Source organism: Choloepus didactylus, chromosome 18, assembly GCF_015220235.1.
Source record: "Choloepus didactylus isolate mChoDid1 chromosome 18, mChoDid1.pri, whole genome shotgun sequence".
NCBI classification, from domain to species: domain Eukaryota; kingdom Metazoa; phylum Chordata; class Mammalia; order Pilosa; family Megalonychidae; genus Choloepus; species Choloepus didactylus.
This window is the reverse complement of record NC_051324.1, coordinates 11802838-11816251: the sequence shown is the minus strand read 5'-3', so window position 1 is coordinate 11816251 and position 13414 is coordinate 11802838. Positions and strand designations below refer to the sequence as shown.

General features: G+C 56.5%; 3 protein-coding genes across 7 annotated transcripts; 2 read left to right on the top strand and 1 right to left on the bottom strand.

Moving 5' to 3' along the window:
* The first annotated feature begins 1254 nt into the window (after nucleotides 1–1254).
* PFN1 (profilin 1) lies at nucleotides 1255–4180 on the top strand. The gene is made up of 3 exons (XM_037808371.1): nucleotides 1255–1550; nucleotides 3000–3192; nucleotides 3812–4180. The coding sequence occupies exons 1-3, from the start codon at nucleotides 1419–1421 to the stop codon at nucleotides 3907–3909; spliced, it is 423 nt and encodes a 140-aa protein (XP_037664299.1). The 5' UTR covers nucleotides 1255–1418; the 3' UTR covers nucleotides 3910–4180.
* A 475-nt stretch (nucleotides 4181–4655) lies between these two features.
* On the bottom strand, nucleotides 4656–9006 carry RNF167 (ring finger protein 167). 5 transcript variants are annotated; one of them, XM_037808338.1, is made up of 10 exons: nucleotides 8781–9006; nucleotides 8143–8644; nucleotides 7980–8060; nucleotides 6986–7111; nucleotides 6797–6884; nucleotides 6518–6608; nucleotides 6211–6316; nucleotides 5975–6068; nucleotides 5234–5314; nucleotides 4656–5159 (listed from the first exon to the last, which is right to left on the bottom strand). In XM_037808338.1, exons 2-10 carry the CDS (start codon nucleotides 8314–8316, stop codon nucleotides 4849–4851), a joined length of 1152 nt encoding a protein of 383 aa, XP_037664266.1. In that variant the 5' UTR covers nucleotides 8317–8644; nucleotides 8781–9006; the 3' UTR covers nucleotides 4656–4848. The 5 variants fall into 5 exon arrangements, with proteins under 5 accessions (XP_037664266.1, XP_037664269.1, XP_037664268.1 ...); XM_037808341.1 differs by lacking the exon at nucleotides 7980–8060 and adding an exon at nucleotides 7786–7932 and having other exon boundaries at nucleotides 7038–7111; nucleotides 8781–8997; XM_037808340.1 differs by having other exon boundaries at nucleotides 8143–8261; nucleotides 8781–8997.
* SLC25A11 (solute carrier family 25 member 11) lies at nucleotides 8851–11587 on the top strand. Its single transcript, XM_037808343.1, has 8 exons — nucleotides 8851–9336; nucleotides 9944–10096; nucleotides 10185–10391; nucleotides 10559–10649; nucleotides 10733–10823; nucleotides 10913–11012; nucleotides 11093–11144; nucleotides 11264–11587. The coding sequence occupies exons 1-8, from the start codon at nucleotides 9242–9244 to the stop codon at nucleotides 11417–11419; spliced, it is 945 nt and encodes a 314-aa protein (XP_037664271.1). The 5' UTR covers nucleotides 8851–9241; the 3' UTR covers nucleotides 11420–11587.
* The last annotated feature ends 1827 nt before the right edge of the window (nucleotides 11588–13414 follow it).

Sequence of the window (13414 nt, the reverse complement as noted above, 5' to 3'; positions counted from 1 at the left end):
GCATCCAGCTCGGGAGAACGAGAAAGAAACCAAGCCCCTTCCCGCCAGGGAGGCGCGGCGTGACCCCGGCGTCCCTCCCACCGGGAACCCGAGGCGGCCAAGCCCCTCCGCGGTGCGGCGGGCAGAACGGGACCGGCTCACCTAAGCGGGCCACCAGAGCCACCCCGCCCGCTTCCCACTTGGCGACGGGCCAACCAATCGCGCACGAGTTCTTAGCATTAGTTTTACTGAAGAAAAGTTAGGAGAAAAAGCCCAAACGCGCCCACAGTAGAAGGAACAATCTCCTCGAACAAGTTGCCAATCTTGGCCTTGTTGGTGTTCTTCCGCCTTGAAAAGTAGTCTCGCCCCTCTCGCCCCGCAGGCGCCCCTCACTCAGTGACCTGCAGCGACAGGTCAAGGGGCACGGCCGGTGACCCAAACTGCTGGCCGGCGCACGGGCAGGGCTGGGACGTGGGGTGACGCTCTTGACTGGAGCTGACACAGCGAAGAGATAACGCCCCGACGTGGGGCGGACTCGAGGAAGCAGAACCTGTGCCACACGGGCAGCTCCTGGGAACAGAAGTGCCTCCCGGGTGACTTCAGCCCTGAGAACGGCGGGGACATTTCGTCAAACTCCCCTTCGCTCCCTTATTTCTTGAATAAATAAAATCAAGGGTTTCGAGGCGGCAGCGCGCGCGCCCTCGCCCCCGCCCCCTCCACCAGCCGGGAGACTTCGTCTCCAGCCCGCCTTCCTTCGCCGCAGGGTCCCGATCGGCCCGCCGGGCACGCCCAGGCGCGCGCCCGCCAACCCGGCCGCCGGTCCCAACCGCCGCACGCGCCTTCCCTCCCCGCCCCGGCGCAGGCGCGGGCGCACGCGCGGCGTTCACAGTCCCTTCCCTCCGGCAGAGGTGGGGGGAAGGGGGAATCATTCCGTTTAACCCCGATTTCCCCGAACCTTCTTTAATTTGCTTAATTTGCTTAATTTGCAGCTTGCTAATTCTTCCTCCTTTCTCTTCCTTACTCCGGTCACTCCCTTCCCCCTATACCAAAGTCTGGTTTATAATCAATGCGAAGTGGAGTCCAAACCCCAACCTCTCCCCCACCCCCCAATCTTTTATATTGCTTTCCATCGAACTCTGCAAATTTTGCAATAGGGGGAGGGATTTTTAAAATCGTATTTGCAAAGTTCGGTCTCTGGGCAGGCGAGGGGGGAGGGAGGGAATGGGGAGCAGGCCCCGCCCCTACCGCCCTTTGCAAATAAAAATCTAGGGGTGGGGGGAGGAGCAGGAAGTGGCGGTACGAGGGCTGCTGCACAGCTAGCAGAGCCGTGGTCCGGACGGCAGCGCGTGCCCCGAGCTCTCCGCCTCCCCCCGCCCGCCAGCCCGAGTCCAGCCCGCGGCCTCAGCAGCACCACCGAGAGCCGTCCCAGTAGCAGCGCCATGGCCGGGTGGAACGCCTACATCGACAACCTCATGGCGGACGGGACCTGTCAGGACGCAGCCATCGTGGGCTATAAGGACTCGCCCTCCGTCTGGGCCGCCGTGCCCGGGAAAACCTTCGTTAACATCACGGTACTGCGAGGCCTGCGCGGTCCGGGGGACTGGCTGGGCTTAGACCCCGAGGGAGGGACTTAGGTGGAGGCCGGAGCGATCTGGGGAGGGCAGCGAAAGGCTATGACCCGGTCCTTGCCCTGAAAGCCGCGCGAATGGCGACTGCATGTGAGCGGGTCCCTCCGTTGCCCCCTAAGTCCTACGCCCCCGGCGACAGCGCGCAGCCTGCCGGCGGCTCGGCTCCGCGACGGGGCGTTACATCCGGGGCACAGGGCGGGGAGGGGCGCGCCGCCCGGTGCGGCGGCCCACTTCCGCCTCTAGGGCGGGGCGGGCACGCGCTGCAGTTTTAACCAGGAATTCTGATTGAGAGGGGGCTAGGGGACTTCACGGTCCCTGGACCACTTCCCGCTGCCAGCACGCGCCCCACTCCACCATTGTTTTCCCCCGTGCAGGAAGGAGCCCCAGGCGCATGGCCTGGGTCCCATGCTCCCCCTCCTGGGCTCCCTGCCCCTCCCAACTCTGTTAGAGAGGGCGAGGCCGCCGCATGGCCCCCTAACTCGGCACGTTGGGCCCAACATTCCCGTGAGGCCAATCCCGGAAGTCCCCTCGCCCTCCCTTCCCACCACCCTGCGGGGCCTGGAACGGGGAAACTTGGTGAGAAAGTTCTGAGACACGATAAGTGAAGGAATAAGGGATGACTACTGCTGTCCCCATCACCTCCCATGTCCTCACTGCCCGGAAGTGGGGAGGGGTAGCGGAAGTTCGAAAGGGGGGAAGGGGATTTCCGGGCGGGAGGGGACCGGATGTGGGGGTTTGGGGTGTAAGGGGGAGGGGAGAGAGGTTCCCTGGGGTATCTAGACGCAAGAACTGGGTTGTCGGGTTTAGTTCCGGGCACCCTTCAAAAGTTTTCCAACTTTCCCGGGGAGCTCCCAGGGGTCTGCTTCCTTATCTTGGGGCGCAGATACCTAGACCTCAACTCGAGATTACTTGGAGACCCAGGCGTCCGGGCCCTAATAACTCCTGCAGAACCTTTGACCAAATAAGGGCAAAGTTGCTTCTCCTGCCTTGCCCGCCCCCTCCCTTCTCCTCTCCGCTTCTGCTTTTCCTGAAGGAGAGTTCTGAGCATCCAAAAGTTCCCCGCTCCATTCCACCCCACTTTCTTCACTGACTTTTGGCCCCCTTTATTTCCTGGGTTTGCTTTCTCTATTAAATGTTAAACTCTTAAGTCTCCAGAGAAATACATCATCCTTCCTCCATTCTCGAGTTTTGGAGATCATCATCTTTTGTGCACTAACGTCTCACCGTCCTAAGAATTTCTCACATTTCATGGATGTGTACAAACCACGTTTACCTCTCCTCCCTGGGGGGGTTTAGCTCCCTGAGAAGTGGAAGGCAGGTGGGTCCTTGGAGAGCAGGGTGGGAACCTTGGTGCACTGCCTCCCTTGAATGGGTCCTTGGTTCCTCTTCCAGCCAGCTGAGGTTGGTGTCCTGGTTGGCAAGGACCGGTCAAGTTTTTTCGTGAATGGGCTGACACTTGGGGGCCAGAAATGCTCTGTGATTCGGGACTCGCTGCTGCAGGATGGGGAATTTACCATGGATCTTCGCACCAAGAGCACCGGTGGAGCCCCCACCTTCAACCTCACTGTCACCATGACTGCCAAGAGTGAGTTTCTCTTATCCCTCCTATCTCCAAGGTCCCTCATGTACCACCTCCCATTAATTTTTGAAAGTTCTCTTTTGTGTGGTTTGCCAGTGTGAAAGGAGTCAGATCAGTGTTCTACCATTTTTGTTCCTATAGCCTGGGGACCTGGATAGTCCCTCCAGTTTTGTCTCAGTTCCTCATCTTGTAATACAAAGAAGTTGAAGTGCATTACTTTTTAAATTCCTTTCTGCCATGAACCTTTTCTAATTAGAAACTCATATTTCTTGTAGGAGGCAGACTGCTGGGATTGTTGGGCATTTAGCTCTCATCTTCTGGGCTCCTCTGCTGAAATTTAGAGGTGGCAGCTTCATCCATAGCCACTTCTAGTCTTGATATGAATCAGTAGCCCTACCCCCAAATATTAGTCTGTTCCTCTCCAACCTTTAAGCTTGATTTTCCCCTTTTGAAAAGCCCTATTGTTTCAGGATGACTGACAGCCTGCCTGTGTGTATGTGCTGGGGGGAGGTTGGAAGGGATGCGGTTGGGTTACAGCCCCCAGGGCTGGACAGCTGCTGAACAACTGGCAGGGGGGTAGAATTGTGACACTTGGGGTCCTAGCCTCCTTTCTCTTTTCCTCCAGCGCTAGTCCTGTTGATGGGCAAAGAAGGTGTCCATGGTGGTTTGATCAACAAGAAATGTTATGAAATGGCCTCCCACCTGCGGCGTTCCCAGTACTGACCTCGTCCATCCCTTCCCCCCACCATTCCCCACGGCTTTTGCACCCCTCTCCTTCCCATACACACACATACACCATTTTTATTTTGGGGGCCATTACCCCACATCCCTTATTGCTGCCAAAACCACATGGGGCGGGGGCTGGGGCTGGATGTATAGACACCTCCTCCTACCCATACCCCTCCTGTGTGTGGTTGGAAAACTTGTTTTTTGGGTTTTGTTTTTTGTTTTTGTTTTTGTTTTTTTTCTGAATAAAAAAGATTCTGCTAACAAAGAGCCGTGTGGTTTCAGCCTGGGTGTCGTGATGGAGCAGCATGATCCTGCCACCTTTATCCTTGTTTGGAGACTGTGAGGAAAGGGGGTTAAGGCATCACAAAGTCCAGAAATGGGAGCTTCTTGCTTCCAGTTTAGGCTTTCCTGGCCAGGGACCGGCCCTTCCAGAATGATCCTTGCAATCCTAGATCCTAGGGCTGCTGAATTGGATGTGGTAATGGAATAGAATCCTCCTTACAAGAGAATGGGTCCAGGCCTGAGGGTAAGGCAGGGCTAGTTGAGTCATCCCCACGTGTGGGTGGGGCCCCCCTCTGAGTCACACTAAATGCCTGCTGGGGCTGTCCCCATGACTACAGGTTAGTCTCCTGGCACCCCCCAGCCAATCACGATTAAAAAGAAATGACATGTGGCAAAAAAAAAAAAGGGTGATTTTCTCTTAAAAGATAAGAAGTTCACCTATGTGAGACTATCTCACCTTAGTTCAAAGAAAAAAAAAACTTTATTAACCCAAGAAGTGAAGACCCAGACCCTTTTCCTTCTCCAATCCCCTCAAGTGATGGGGTTGAAGGAGAAAATGAGCCGAAATGTCCCCTACCCCCAACACAGAAGACAGGAGGGAGAGTGAGGGGCTGTGCAAATAGGTCATCAGAGGTCAGGGAAAGGGAAGTATTAAACCAAGATGGCAGCTGAAGAGGAAGAGGGGGAAGGAGAGGGTGGGGGATCTGTTGAGGGCCCAGGAAAAACGGGCGCTGGGGCTAGGGAACCAAAGGAGGTGGGAAGGGTGGGGCTGGAGCCCAGGAGTGGGGTCCGTTCTGAGGCAGGGTGGTCCCTTGGCTCCCCTTCCTCATCACCCTCCTCTGGCCCCTGAGTTTCCTCGTCCTGCTCCTCGTCCCCAGGACCCCGGTGAACAGGCTGCTTGCAGATGGGGCAGGTCTTACGCGTCTGGGTGAGCCAGGGGTCCACACAGCGGCTGTGGTAGGCTGTGGGGAGAAGGAGGTGAAGCGCCCGGCACCTGTTGCAGGTGGGGACACGGCACAGGTGGCGAGGGCCTCACCATGAGCACAGGGGAGGACCCTCAGCTTGTCCCCGTCCTCATACTCGTCCAGGCAGATGGCACAGACGTCATACTGGTCTCCTGGAGGAGGAAGAAAGGAGTCATGTCCTTCATTCAGCCAACCTGAACCAGGACCCACAAGCACTCTGGGAAGCTAAGCCCTGCAAAAATTTCCCTCGTTCTACAGAGCCATTGGAAGAGCTGGGGGAGTTTCAGGCCAGGGCAGAACAAGGCAAAGAATGGGGTTAGAGAGAACAGGCAAAAAGAAGCAGAGGTAAGGAAGTGGTTTTTTTTTTTTGGGGGGGGGAGTAGGGAGAAATGGAGTGGGAGGAGCGGAAATGGGGAGGGGCAGGGCTTCTGCTATAACCTTGTATGGGCACTGGAAGGCTCCGAGGCCTCAAGACCCAGCCCCCTCCTTACCTGCTTCTTCCTTTTCTGACTGAATCCTCCCCTTTCCTTCCTCCCATTCTTCACCTTCTCCCTCATAAGCAAGGTCCCTCCATCTTTTCCCCCAACTATTTCACGTCATCATCTTTGCTTTCCATCTCCTGTTCAGCTCTGCTCTCCATCTCCTCCCCTGTTCTCATTGTATATGTGGATAAAAAGAGAAGAAAAGCTGGCACCTCAGGACTCACTGGCACTCTTCTGCCATCTTTCTTTACCCCTTCCATCCTGAACTCCGATTCCTTCAGAACCAGGTGAGTTGTGGGAAAAGCCCCCACGCCCCCCCCCCCAACTTACCCTTCTGATAGTCATGTGTAGGGATCTGTTTCAGTTGCTCTTTGGTCAGTCGATTCCGCTGGAGCCGTTTCCGGTGCTGGAAACAACGAACTATCTGGGGGAAGCGGGAGTGGATGGACCAGGCTTAAGAGACAAAACTGGACAATCTAGTACAAACCACCCCCACCTCCCAACCCTGGATCCAGCCTGGACTTAAAGGCCCCAACTCTCCGCCTCATACTCCCTGAGCCACTCACCATTACTGCTCCCATGGCCAAAACCAGCAGGCCCACAATCCCCGTGAAAGGGATGAGGTAATAGCCCAAGGGGAAGCTATTGTCTGGGACCAGCAGCACATGAGCCCTGGGGAAAAGAAGACCAGTATTTGGAGAACAGTAAGGAAGAGGGACAAAGTGAATGGCTCTGAGCACGGCCCAGGGGTAGGGAAGGGGCTGGGAAGAAAATCGAGAAGCAGGTTGGGGAGCGCCTGAAGCTGAATGGTTGGGGCAGGGAGGCTTGAGCTCCAGGTGGGCATGGAAGTACGGAAGGAGGTACACATCCTACCCCTTCTCGTAGATGAAGAGGGCACGCAAGTACTCAGAGCTCCTCTCCCCAATAAACACAGACGGGATCCAGATCTGCTGCTGGATTTCCTCTGCAGGGATCAGGATGTTATGCTAGAGACAACCCTCCAGTTCTCAAAGCCCTTAGGAACCCTGGCATTTGGCTTTTTTGCCCCACCCACCCAAAGGATCAGCTTCTCTCCCCTAACCTTCAGTCTTCCCACCAGCCCTCGGCCTGAGCTCTACAGAAAACCCAGCTGTCAAGATCGCCCAGCCTTACCGCTGTTCCACACCATGTTCAGAAGTTCATTGGAATTCACATTGTGTACGACAGCTGCGGCGTACCCAGCCTTCTGGGCATTTAGGACCTAGGAAGACAGGGGGATGAGCCACCATGGGCCTCGTCTCCCCTCATTCCTGGTGCCTTTTTTCCCCTCGGCTTCCCAGCTCCCACTCCCCATTCAGCAACCTTGAGGTCAAAGTTGCAGTCGAATCTTCGAAGCAGTGCAATAAAGACTGACCCGTTCACCGGGGCTGGGGGTGGTGGGGCAATGGGGCTGCAGGCATTGGCTGGGTGAGCCTCCACAAGGAACCCCTGGGGGAGAGAGAAGCAAGTTGGATTTCTCCTTCCTGGCTTCTGCTCTCCACAAGGACCCCCAAACATGCCACATGCTACACATCCTCTATCTCCACTTCTCTCGCCATTCCTGGGGTCTGGACATCTCACCTGAATCAGAAGTCTACATCTCCACTTACCCTCCTGAGGATGCAATTAAAGCAAGCAACATCCTTTTACCAGACCCTCCCATCATCCCTCTCCCTGTCCTAGATGGGGTAATCCATACGCCATACTCCAGGCTAATGCTACTGCCTGCCCATTTCCCACTAATTGTAATACAATTCTCTACCATCCCTGTCACTTTCTGTCAAGTTCTGACCTCACATTCCCTTCTCCAATGCACACACTCCTACAGAACACACTCCCTCACACCCTTCAATTCCCCCCACCAATCCATTTCACAGATAACTGTCACTGATATCTCTGGCGCAACTGAGTTCTTAACATGGGCAGTCTTTGTGATGAGGTACTGCCAAACTGCTTATCTAATTTAATCCTCACAACAACCCAGAGATAGCTTCTAGTATTAACCCATTTTACAATAAAACAAAGTCTCAGAGAGGCAATGAACTTGTCCAAGGTCAACCAACCAATAACATGGCTCCAGAGACACTACTGACAACACCACATCCCCCTGCCCTTTATCTTACTCATTTCCATCTTCCTCACAAAGCTGGCAGTTCCAAGGATGGGTACGCTGTAATCTGGATTCCACACTAGATGTGCTGCCTTTCGTTCCTGACTTGACTCTTTTGCTACCTCCAGCTGCACCCAAAGCAAGGCTCCTCAACCCCTGCCTAGGATTGAGGATTTGGGGAAATAAGAAAAAGGGAAGAAAAATCACCTGCAGTCCCTCCTGGCTCAGGGTAGCTCCAAAGAGAGCGGGGAGGTCTGCAAAGTCCATGCTGGCATTGTGGTCCGAGGTCTGAAGAAAAACAGTCCATTTTCCCTTTTTAGCCTGCAACCCTCCCTTCAGCGCCCTTCCTTCTTGCGTCCCCCAGACTCACCGCTCGAATGAGCCCCCGGATGGGGGCCGCTCCCCACAGCACAGTGGCCACAACCACAGGAAGCGGGAAGGCCGCAGGGTGCATGGCAGCGGGAGGGAAGAGGCTGAGGAGGCCGCGTCCTGGTAGCAGGAGCACAAGCGGAGTTCTGCGTCCTACCCGCCCCTCCCTCAGCATCCCAGGGGTCCCGCCACCCCCAGGTCCCACTTTCCAACTACATGGAGGCGCCAAAGAAGGAACCTGGACTCGGGGAGGGAAACAGCTAACCCGTTTTGTGCAGCTGGGAGGGAAACACTAAATATCTTTTTCTGGGATGAGAATAAAACGGGGAGAAGGGACGGAGGGAAGCACAGGTGACAGAAAACTTCTGGAAGGGTGGGGGGGGCTCAAGAAGGTGGGACTTCCGGCCAGGTGGGCCGTCTTCCTATCCCTCGGAAAAAGGTTTCCGGTAAAGAAAGTCAGGCAGCTTCCAGCATTGGACGCTCAAGATGAAAGACTTCCGGTTCTGAAAGGCCGGTTAAGAGAAAGGTTAGAGGTGAAGCGAGTGTCTGTGGGGATGAAGGGGGCACAGGTGCCCCAGAAGACTCCCTGATCATTTTCCTCTTGGTCCCCGGAATCCCGAAGCAGCCCTGTTTACAAACCTCTTCTCCTCCCCCTGGCTGCCACCGCCGCTGCCGCCACCGCGGTACCGTCCGATCTCGCGAGAGTATCCACTACATTTCCCTCGTCCCCGGCCACCAGCTGAAATCTTGCTCTATCTATCGCGAGATTCCTCCTCACTTTGGCTGGCCTAGCTATCCGATCTCGCGAGACCTGAAAACAAACTCGTCTCTATTTTCCCGCGATTCCAATTTGGTAAAAACTGCGCCTGCCGTCTTGGGTCTCTAATGTGCTTACACCCCTTTCCGCACCCAGCATTCAAGCTCCTCCTTCGGCACCACTTTATTCCCGGCCGCCTTTGCGAATCTCCAGCTGGTGCTAGACCTGCGGGCCGGAGGGCCGTGCGCGCGCGCCCTCGCTTCTGTTGCGCGCGCGGTGTCACCTTGGGCGCGAGCGGGCCCGTGCGCGCACGGGACCAGCAGCCGCGGGGCATTGAGTGGCGATGGCGGTGGCGACGAATCCAGGGGCCGGCGGTGTGGACGGGAAGCCCCGTACCTCCCCTAAGTCCGTCAAGTTCCTGTTTGGGGGCCTGGCCGGGTAAGCTCAGGCCCCAGGGATGGGAAAGGAAGAGGAAGGGATGGACGCAAGGAAACCGGGCCCGGTTCAACTTTGGGTCTGTTGCAGTGATCCGCGCTGGCGCGTGTCAGCGCGGTCCCCAGTGCATTGCGAGGTCCTTGATGGGCTGCCAGGACCTTTGGCCCATAGCAGGATCCCTCCTTGGGCCGCATACAGGGTCATTGCACGGCCCCTGCCAGGCCACCAAAACTCCCCAACCCATTGTTGGACTCTGTTGCCAGGCTGTTTGGGGTTCCAAGTCCTTGCCTGGCTTCTGCTGTACTATGTGGAGTCCCCAGACATACATGCCCTCCAACCCCCTCCCTCTGTCAGATTTCACTTGATCCCAAGTCACTGCTTGACCCCCACGGAGCTACATGGAGCCCTTTCATTGCATGGCACCTACCAGACTACTGGATTTTTCAGACCCGTTGCATTTAGGTGCACACACACACGGACTCCTATACACGTGCCTGCCAATTTCCTGGGCCCTTGGTCAGTCACGTAGCAGGCTCTGTCCTTCTGACCCCTTTGTTGCAATGCTCCAATGGGACTCCCGGCCTTTGACTCCACTCCATCTTCCCTCCAGGATGGGAGCTACAGTTTTTGTGCAGCCCCTGGACTTGGTGAAGAACCGGATGCAGCTGAGCGGGGAAGGGGCCAAGACGCGGGAGTACAAAACCAGTTTCCATGCCCTCACCAGCATCCTGAAGGCGGAAGGGCTGAGGGGCATTTACACTGGGTACTGGGGCTGCAGGATGGGGGTGGGATGGGGCACGGGTTGGCAGCTTCATTCCTTAGGCTGATGCGCTGACCCCTTCACTCCCCAGGCTGTCAGCTGGCCTCCTGCGCCAGGCCACCTACACCACCACTCGCCTTGGCATCTACACTGTGCTGTTTGAGCACTTGACCGGGGCAGATGGTACACCCCCTGGCTTTCTGCTGAAGGCTGTGATTGGCATGACTGCGGGTGCAACTGGTGCCTTTGTGGGAACACCAGCCGAGGTAGCGCTCATCCGCATGACTGCTGATGGCCGGTGAGTTCCTGAGCCTCCAGCCCCATTCCCTGGAATTGACAGTGGAAGGACCAGTTTCTCTTCCCAAGTCTAAAGCAGAGCATTCGCCCCTTCTAGCCTCCCTTTCTTTGCTCCTGCGGGACAGGGTGAGCCATCCTCAGCTTGAGTTCTCCCTCCCTTCCCACCAGGCTTCCAGCTGATCAGCGCCGTGGCTATAAAAACGTGTTTGATGCCCTGATTCGCATTACCCGGGAAGAGGGAGTCCCCACACTGTGGCGGGTGAGTGGAGGGGCTGGAGACTTGGAGGATGCAGGATGAGGTCTCGGGCATGTCTGACTCTTCCTCTACCTCCCCGCCTCCAGGGCTGTATCCCTACTATGGCCCGGGCCGTTGTCGTTAATGCCGCCCAGCTCGCCTCTTACTCCCAATCCAAGCAGTTCTTGCTGGACTCAGGTGAGACCCAGAGCTGGGCCCTCATCTCCTCAGCCTGGCCTGAGCCAGCTCCCAGCTGACTGGCCGTCACTCCTGCTCCATCCCCCCAGGCTACTTCTCTGACAACATCCTGTGCCACTTCTGTGCCAGCATGATCAGCGGCCTTGTCACCACCGCTGCCTCCATGCCTGTGGACATTGCCAAGACCCGGTGAGTGTGCAGGCCCGGGCCTGGAGAGGGGTGGGAGGGCTCCCTTCAGGTCTCTCACGCCCCTCCGTCCTCTCTCTCAGGATCCAGAACATGCGGACGATTGATGGGAAACCGGAATACAAGAACGGGCTGGTGAGGAGCAGGGCCACGGGGGTTGGATGCCCCGGGGAGGGCTGGGAAGGTGGCTGGGGAAGAGGTACCCTAGAGGCCAGGTCCTGGCCCCAGCGCCCTGTGCCTGCCTGCCTGTCTAGGATGTGCTGGTGAAGGTCATCCGCTACGAGGGCTTCTTCAGCCTGTGGAAGGGCTTCACACCATACTATGCCCGCCTGGGCCCCCACACCGTCCTCACCTTCATCTTCTTGGAGCAGATGAACAAGGCCTACAAGCGTCTCTTCCTCAGTGACTGAGGAGGGTGTGGGACATGGAGCCAGTGTGCCAGGGCTCCCACTCACCTGATGCTCCTAGAGTCGTGACGTCCCGGGGGGCCTGGACTCCGCTGCCCCGGGCCCCGTCTATTTATTTCCTCTCCACGGTGTGTGGTTTCCCTTTGCCATAAAGGACTTCAGTCTGTTCTACCCCCTGCTCCAACTTGCTGTGCTTGTCCTGAACCTGGTGACTTATCTGTCCCTGGCTGTTCCCGACGGGGAGCTGGAAAACTCCCTGAGGATTTCCACCTTCTCTTGGGGATTAGTTTCAGGGCACACAGGATGGCAGTTGATCCTCCTGCTTGGTGGGGAACCAAGGCAGAGCTGAGGGGACAGGAGAGAGAAAAGCTACTTGAAATGGTCAGAGGGCCTGCTGTGGGGGGCAGTGCCCCACCTCCCTCCACTTCACTGAGGACTTAATAAATTGGATTGATGAAACCACCCCATAATAGTTGTGAGGCTCAGTAGGGGAAGGAGACTGAACGAAGAAGCTGGTGTCTCTAGAGAACAGGAACCGGAATTTTTAAGAAAAATCATTAAAGAAAAAGCACCCGCCGGTTTTTTTGCAGATGTTCCATAAATCATCTTGTTGGCAGCAGCTGATGGGGCGAGGGAAACCCAAATGACAGGCGCTGTGTGTGGTTTTCCAGCCACTTGCCCAAGAATGGTAGACGCACACAAGTCATCTCACATAATCCCCAGGGGAGGTCTCTGGGGTCTGCAGCCTAAAGAGGGAGGGAGTAAAGGGACTCAGAGAGGGGTAGCCAAAATTTTTGTGGGCTGGAACCAATGGGGGTGGAGGGGCAGGACTTGAGTGAGTGAGTGTGTCCCCCTCACCAAAGACTGGAAGATGGAGGAAAAGGAGGGTGTTGGCCGGAGACTTGATCTGGGCCCCAGGTTGGGGAAAGATATGTGGTTCCCAGGTCCTGCCTTCAAGGAGCCTAAAAGCCTCTTGGGGCATTAAAGGGCATGGGAAGGTCAAGCTGGGAGAGAGCCAGGTAACAAGAGGCCTGAAGACTTCGTGTCAGGCCAGGGGACAGGCAAGCAGCAGGTGGGAGCTGTCTCCTTGGCAGAGCCTTGTAGACAGGAGGAGGTGGAGCTCAGGAGCCTGGCACCCATACTGGGCCCTCCCCACCCTGCTCACCCTGGGCTGGGCCGTGTTAGCCACTTGGAAACACTGGAAGCCTAGACTTTGTCCTCAAGGAGTTACAAGATCAGAGGGGAAGATGATACTGAAGCAATTAGCAAACAGAGTGGAGCAATAGCCAGGTACAAGGTAACTTGGAGCACCTGGCCCAGCCAGTAGCAGTCTAACTACACCCAGTAGCAGTTTGACTGGTTGGGGAGGGGATGGGGAACAGGGACAGCACTCCTGGCTGGAGTGAGAGCAAAGGCTTAGAGGAGAAACTAGGGAGCAGTTGAAGACGTTTGTGTTACTGAAGCCGAACTGTCAGATGGAGCCAGTGCATGGAACCCCTTGGTTGCTAAACAGGAGTTTGGCCTCTGCCAGCGTGGAGTTCAAAGCAGGAGAGAGAGATGGTCATATCTTCAAGTTAGAGACCCCTCAAGCACCCTCTGGAGGAGGGTGTCTCCACGAAGCTAGAAAGTCTCAGCCTTCATTCCCCTAGTCTCTAGGCCCCAAGGTGAAGCACCAATGGGTGAGAGATGGACGGGGCATTGGGTGAGAGAGCCCCGCCCGGTGTGGTAAGGGAATGGCAGGCCCTGTGGCACCAGGGGAGTGCAGTGGGTTCCATCTGCTGAGATTCTAGCCTGAGAGCAGGAAACCTGAAGCTCTTCAATAAAACCCACCCAGATGGAACACTGTGAGGCCCACACCCTTCCCCTGTCTTGCTGACCTGGCCGGGGCAGGAGAGCTGCTGCGCCTGAGGCTGCAAATCTGAACAGGCTTCCACCTTCCCCTCCCACCACAGGCTGTGGGCAGATGGGCCTCAGCAGGGCCACTGAACTCTAGGGGGA

What these genes read in the sequence shown, in the direction of transcription:
- PFN1 (XM_037808371.1), top strand. Translation starts at nt 1,419, where the DNA reads ATGGCCGGGTGGAACGCCTACATCGACAACCTCATGGCGGACGGGACC. An exon ending in AAACCTTCGTTAACATCACG is followed by an intron (nt 1,551 to 2,999) that starts GTACTGCGAGGC and finishes TTCCTCTTCCAG; the next exon opens with CCAGCTGAGGTTGGTGTCCT. An exon ending in TGTCACCATGACTGCCAAGA is followed by an intron (nt 3,193 to 3,811) that starts GTGAGTTTCTCT and finishes CTTTTCCTCCAG; the next exon opens with CGCTAGTCCTGTTGATGGGC.
- SLC25A11 (XM_037808343.1), top strand. Translation starts at nt 9,242, where the DNA reads ATGGCGGTGGCGACGAATCCAGGGGCCGGCGGTGTGGACGGGAAGCCC. An exon ending in CTGAGGGGCATTTACACTGG is followed by an intron (nt 10,097 to 10,184) that starts GTACTGGGGCTG and finishes TTCACTCCCCAG; the next exon opens with GCTGTCAGCTGGCCTCCTGC. An exon ending in CGGAATACAAGAACGGGCTG is followed by an intron (nt 11,145 to 11,263) that starts GTGAGGAGCAGG and finishes CTGCCTGTCTAG; the next exon opens with GATGTGCTGGTGAAGGTCAT.
- RNF167 (XM_037808338.1), bottom strand. Translation starts at nt 8,316, where the DNA reads ATGCTGAGGGAGGGGCGGGTAGGACGCAGAACTCCGCTTGTGCTCCTG. An exon ending in TGAGCCAGGAGGGACTGCAG is followed by an intron (nt 7,112 to 7,979) that starts GTGATTTTTCTT and finishes TCTCTCCCCCAG; the next exon opens with GGGTTCCTTGTGGAGGCTCA. An exon ending in CTCTTCATCTACGAGAAGGG is followed by an intron (nt 6,317 to 6,517) that starts GTAGGATGTGTA and finishes TCTTTTCCCCAG; the next exon opens with GGCTCATGTGCTGCTGGTCC.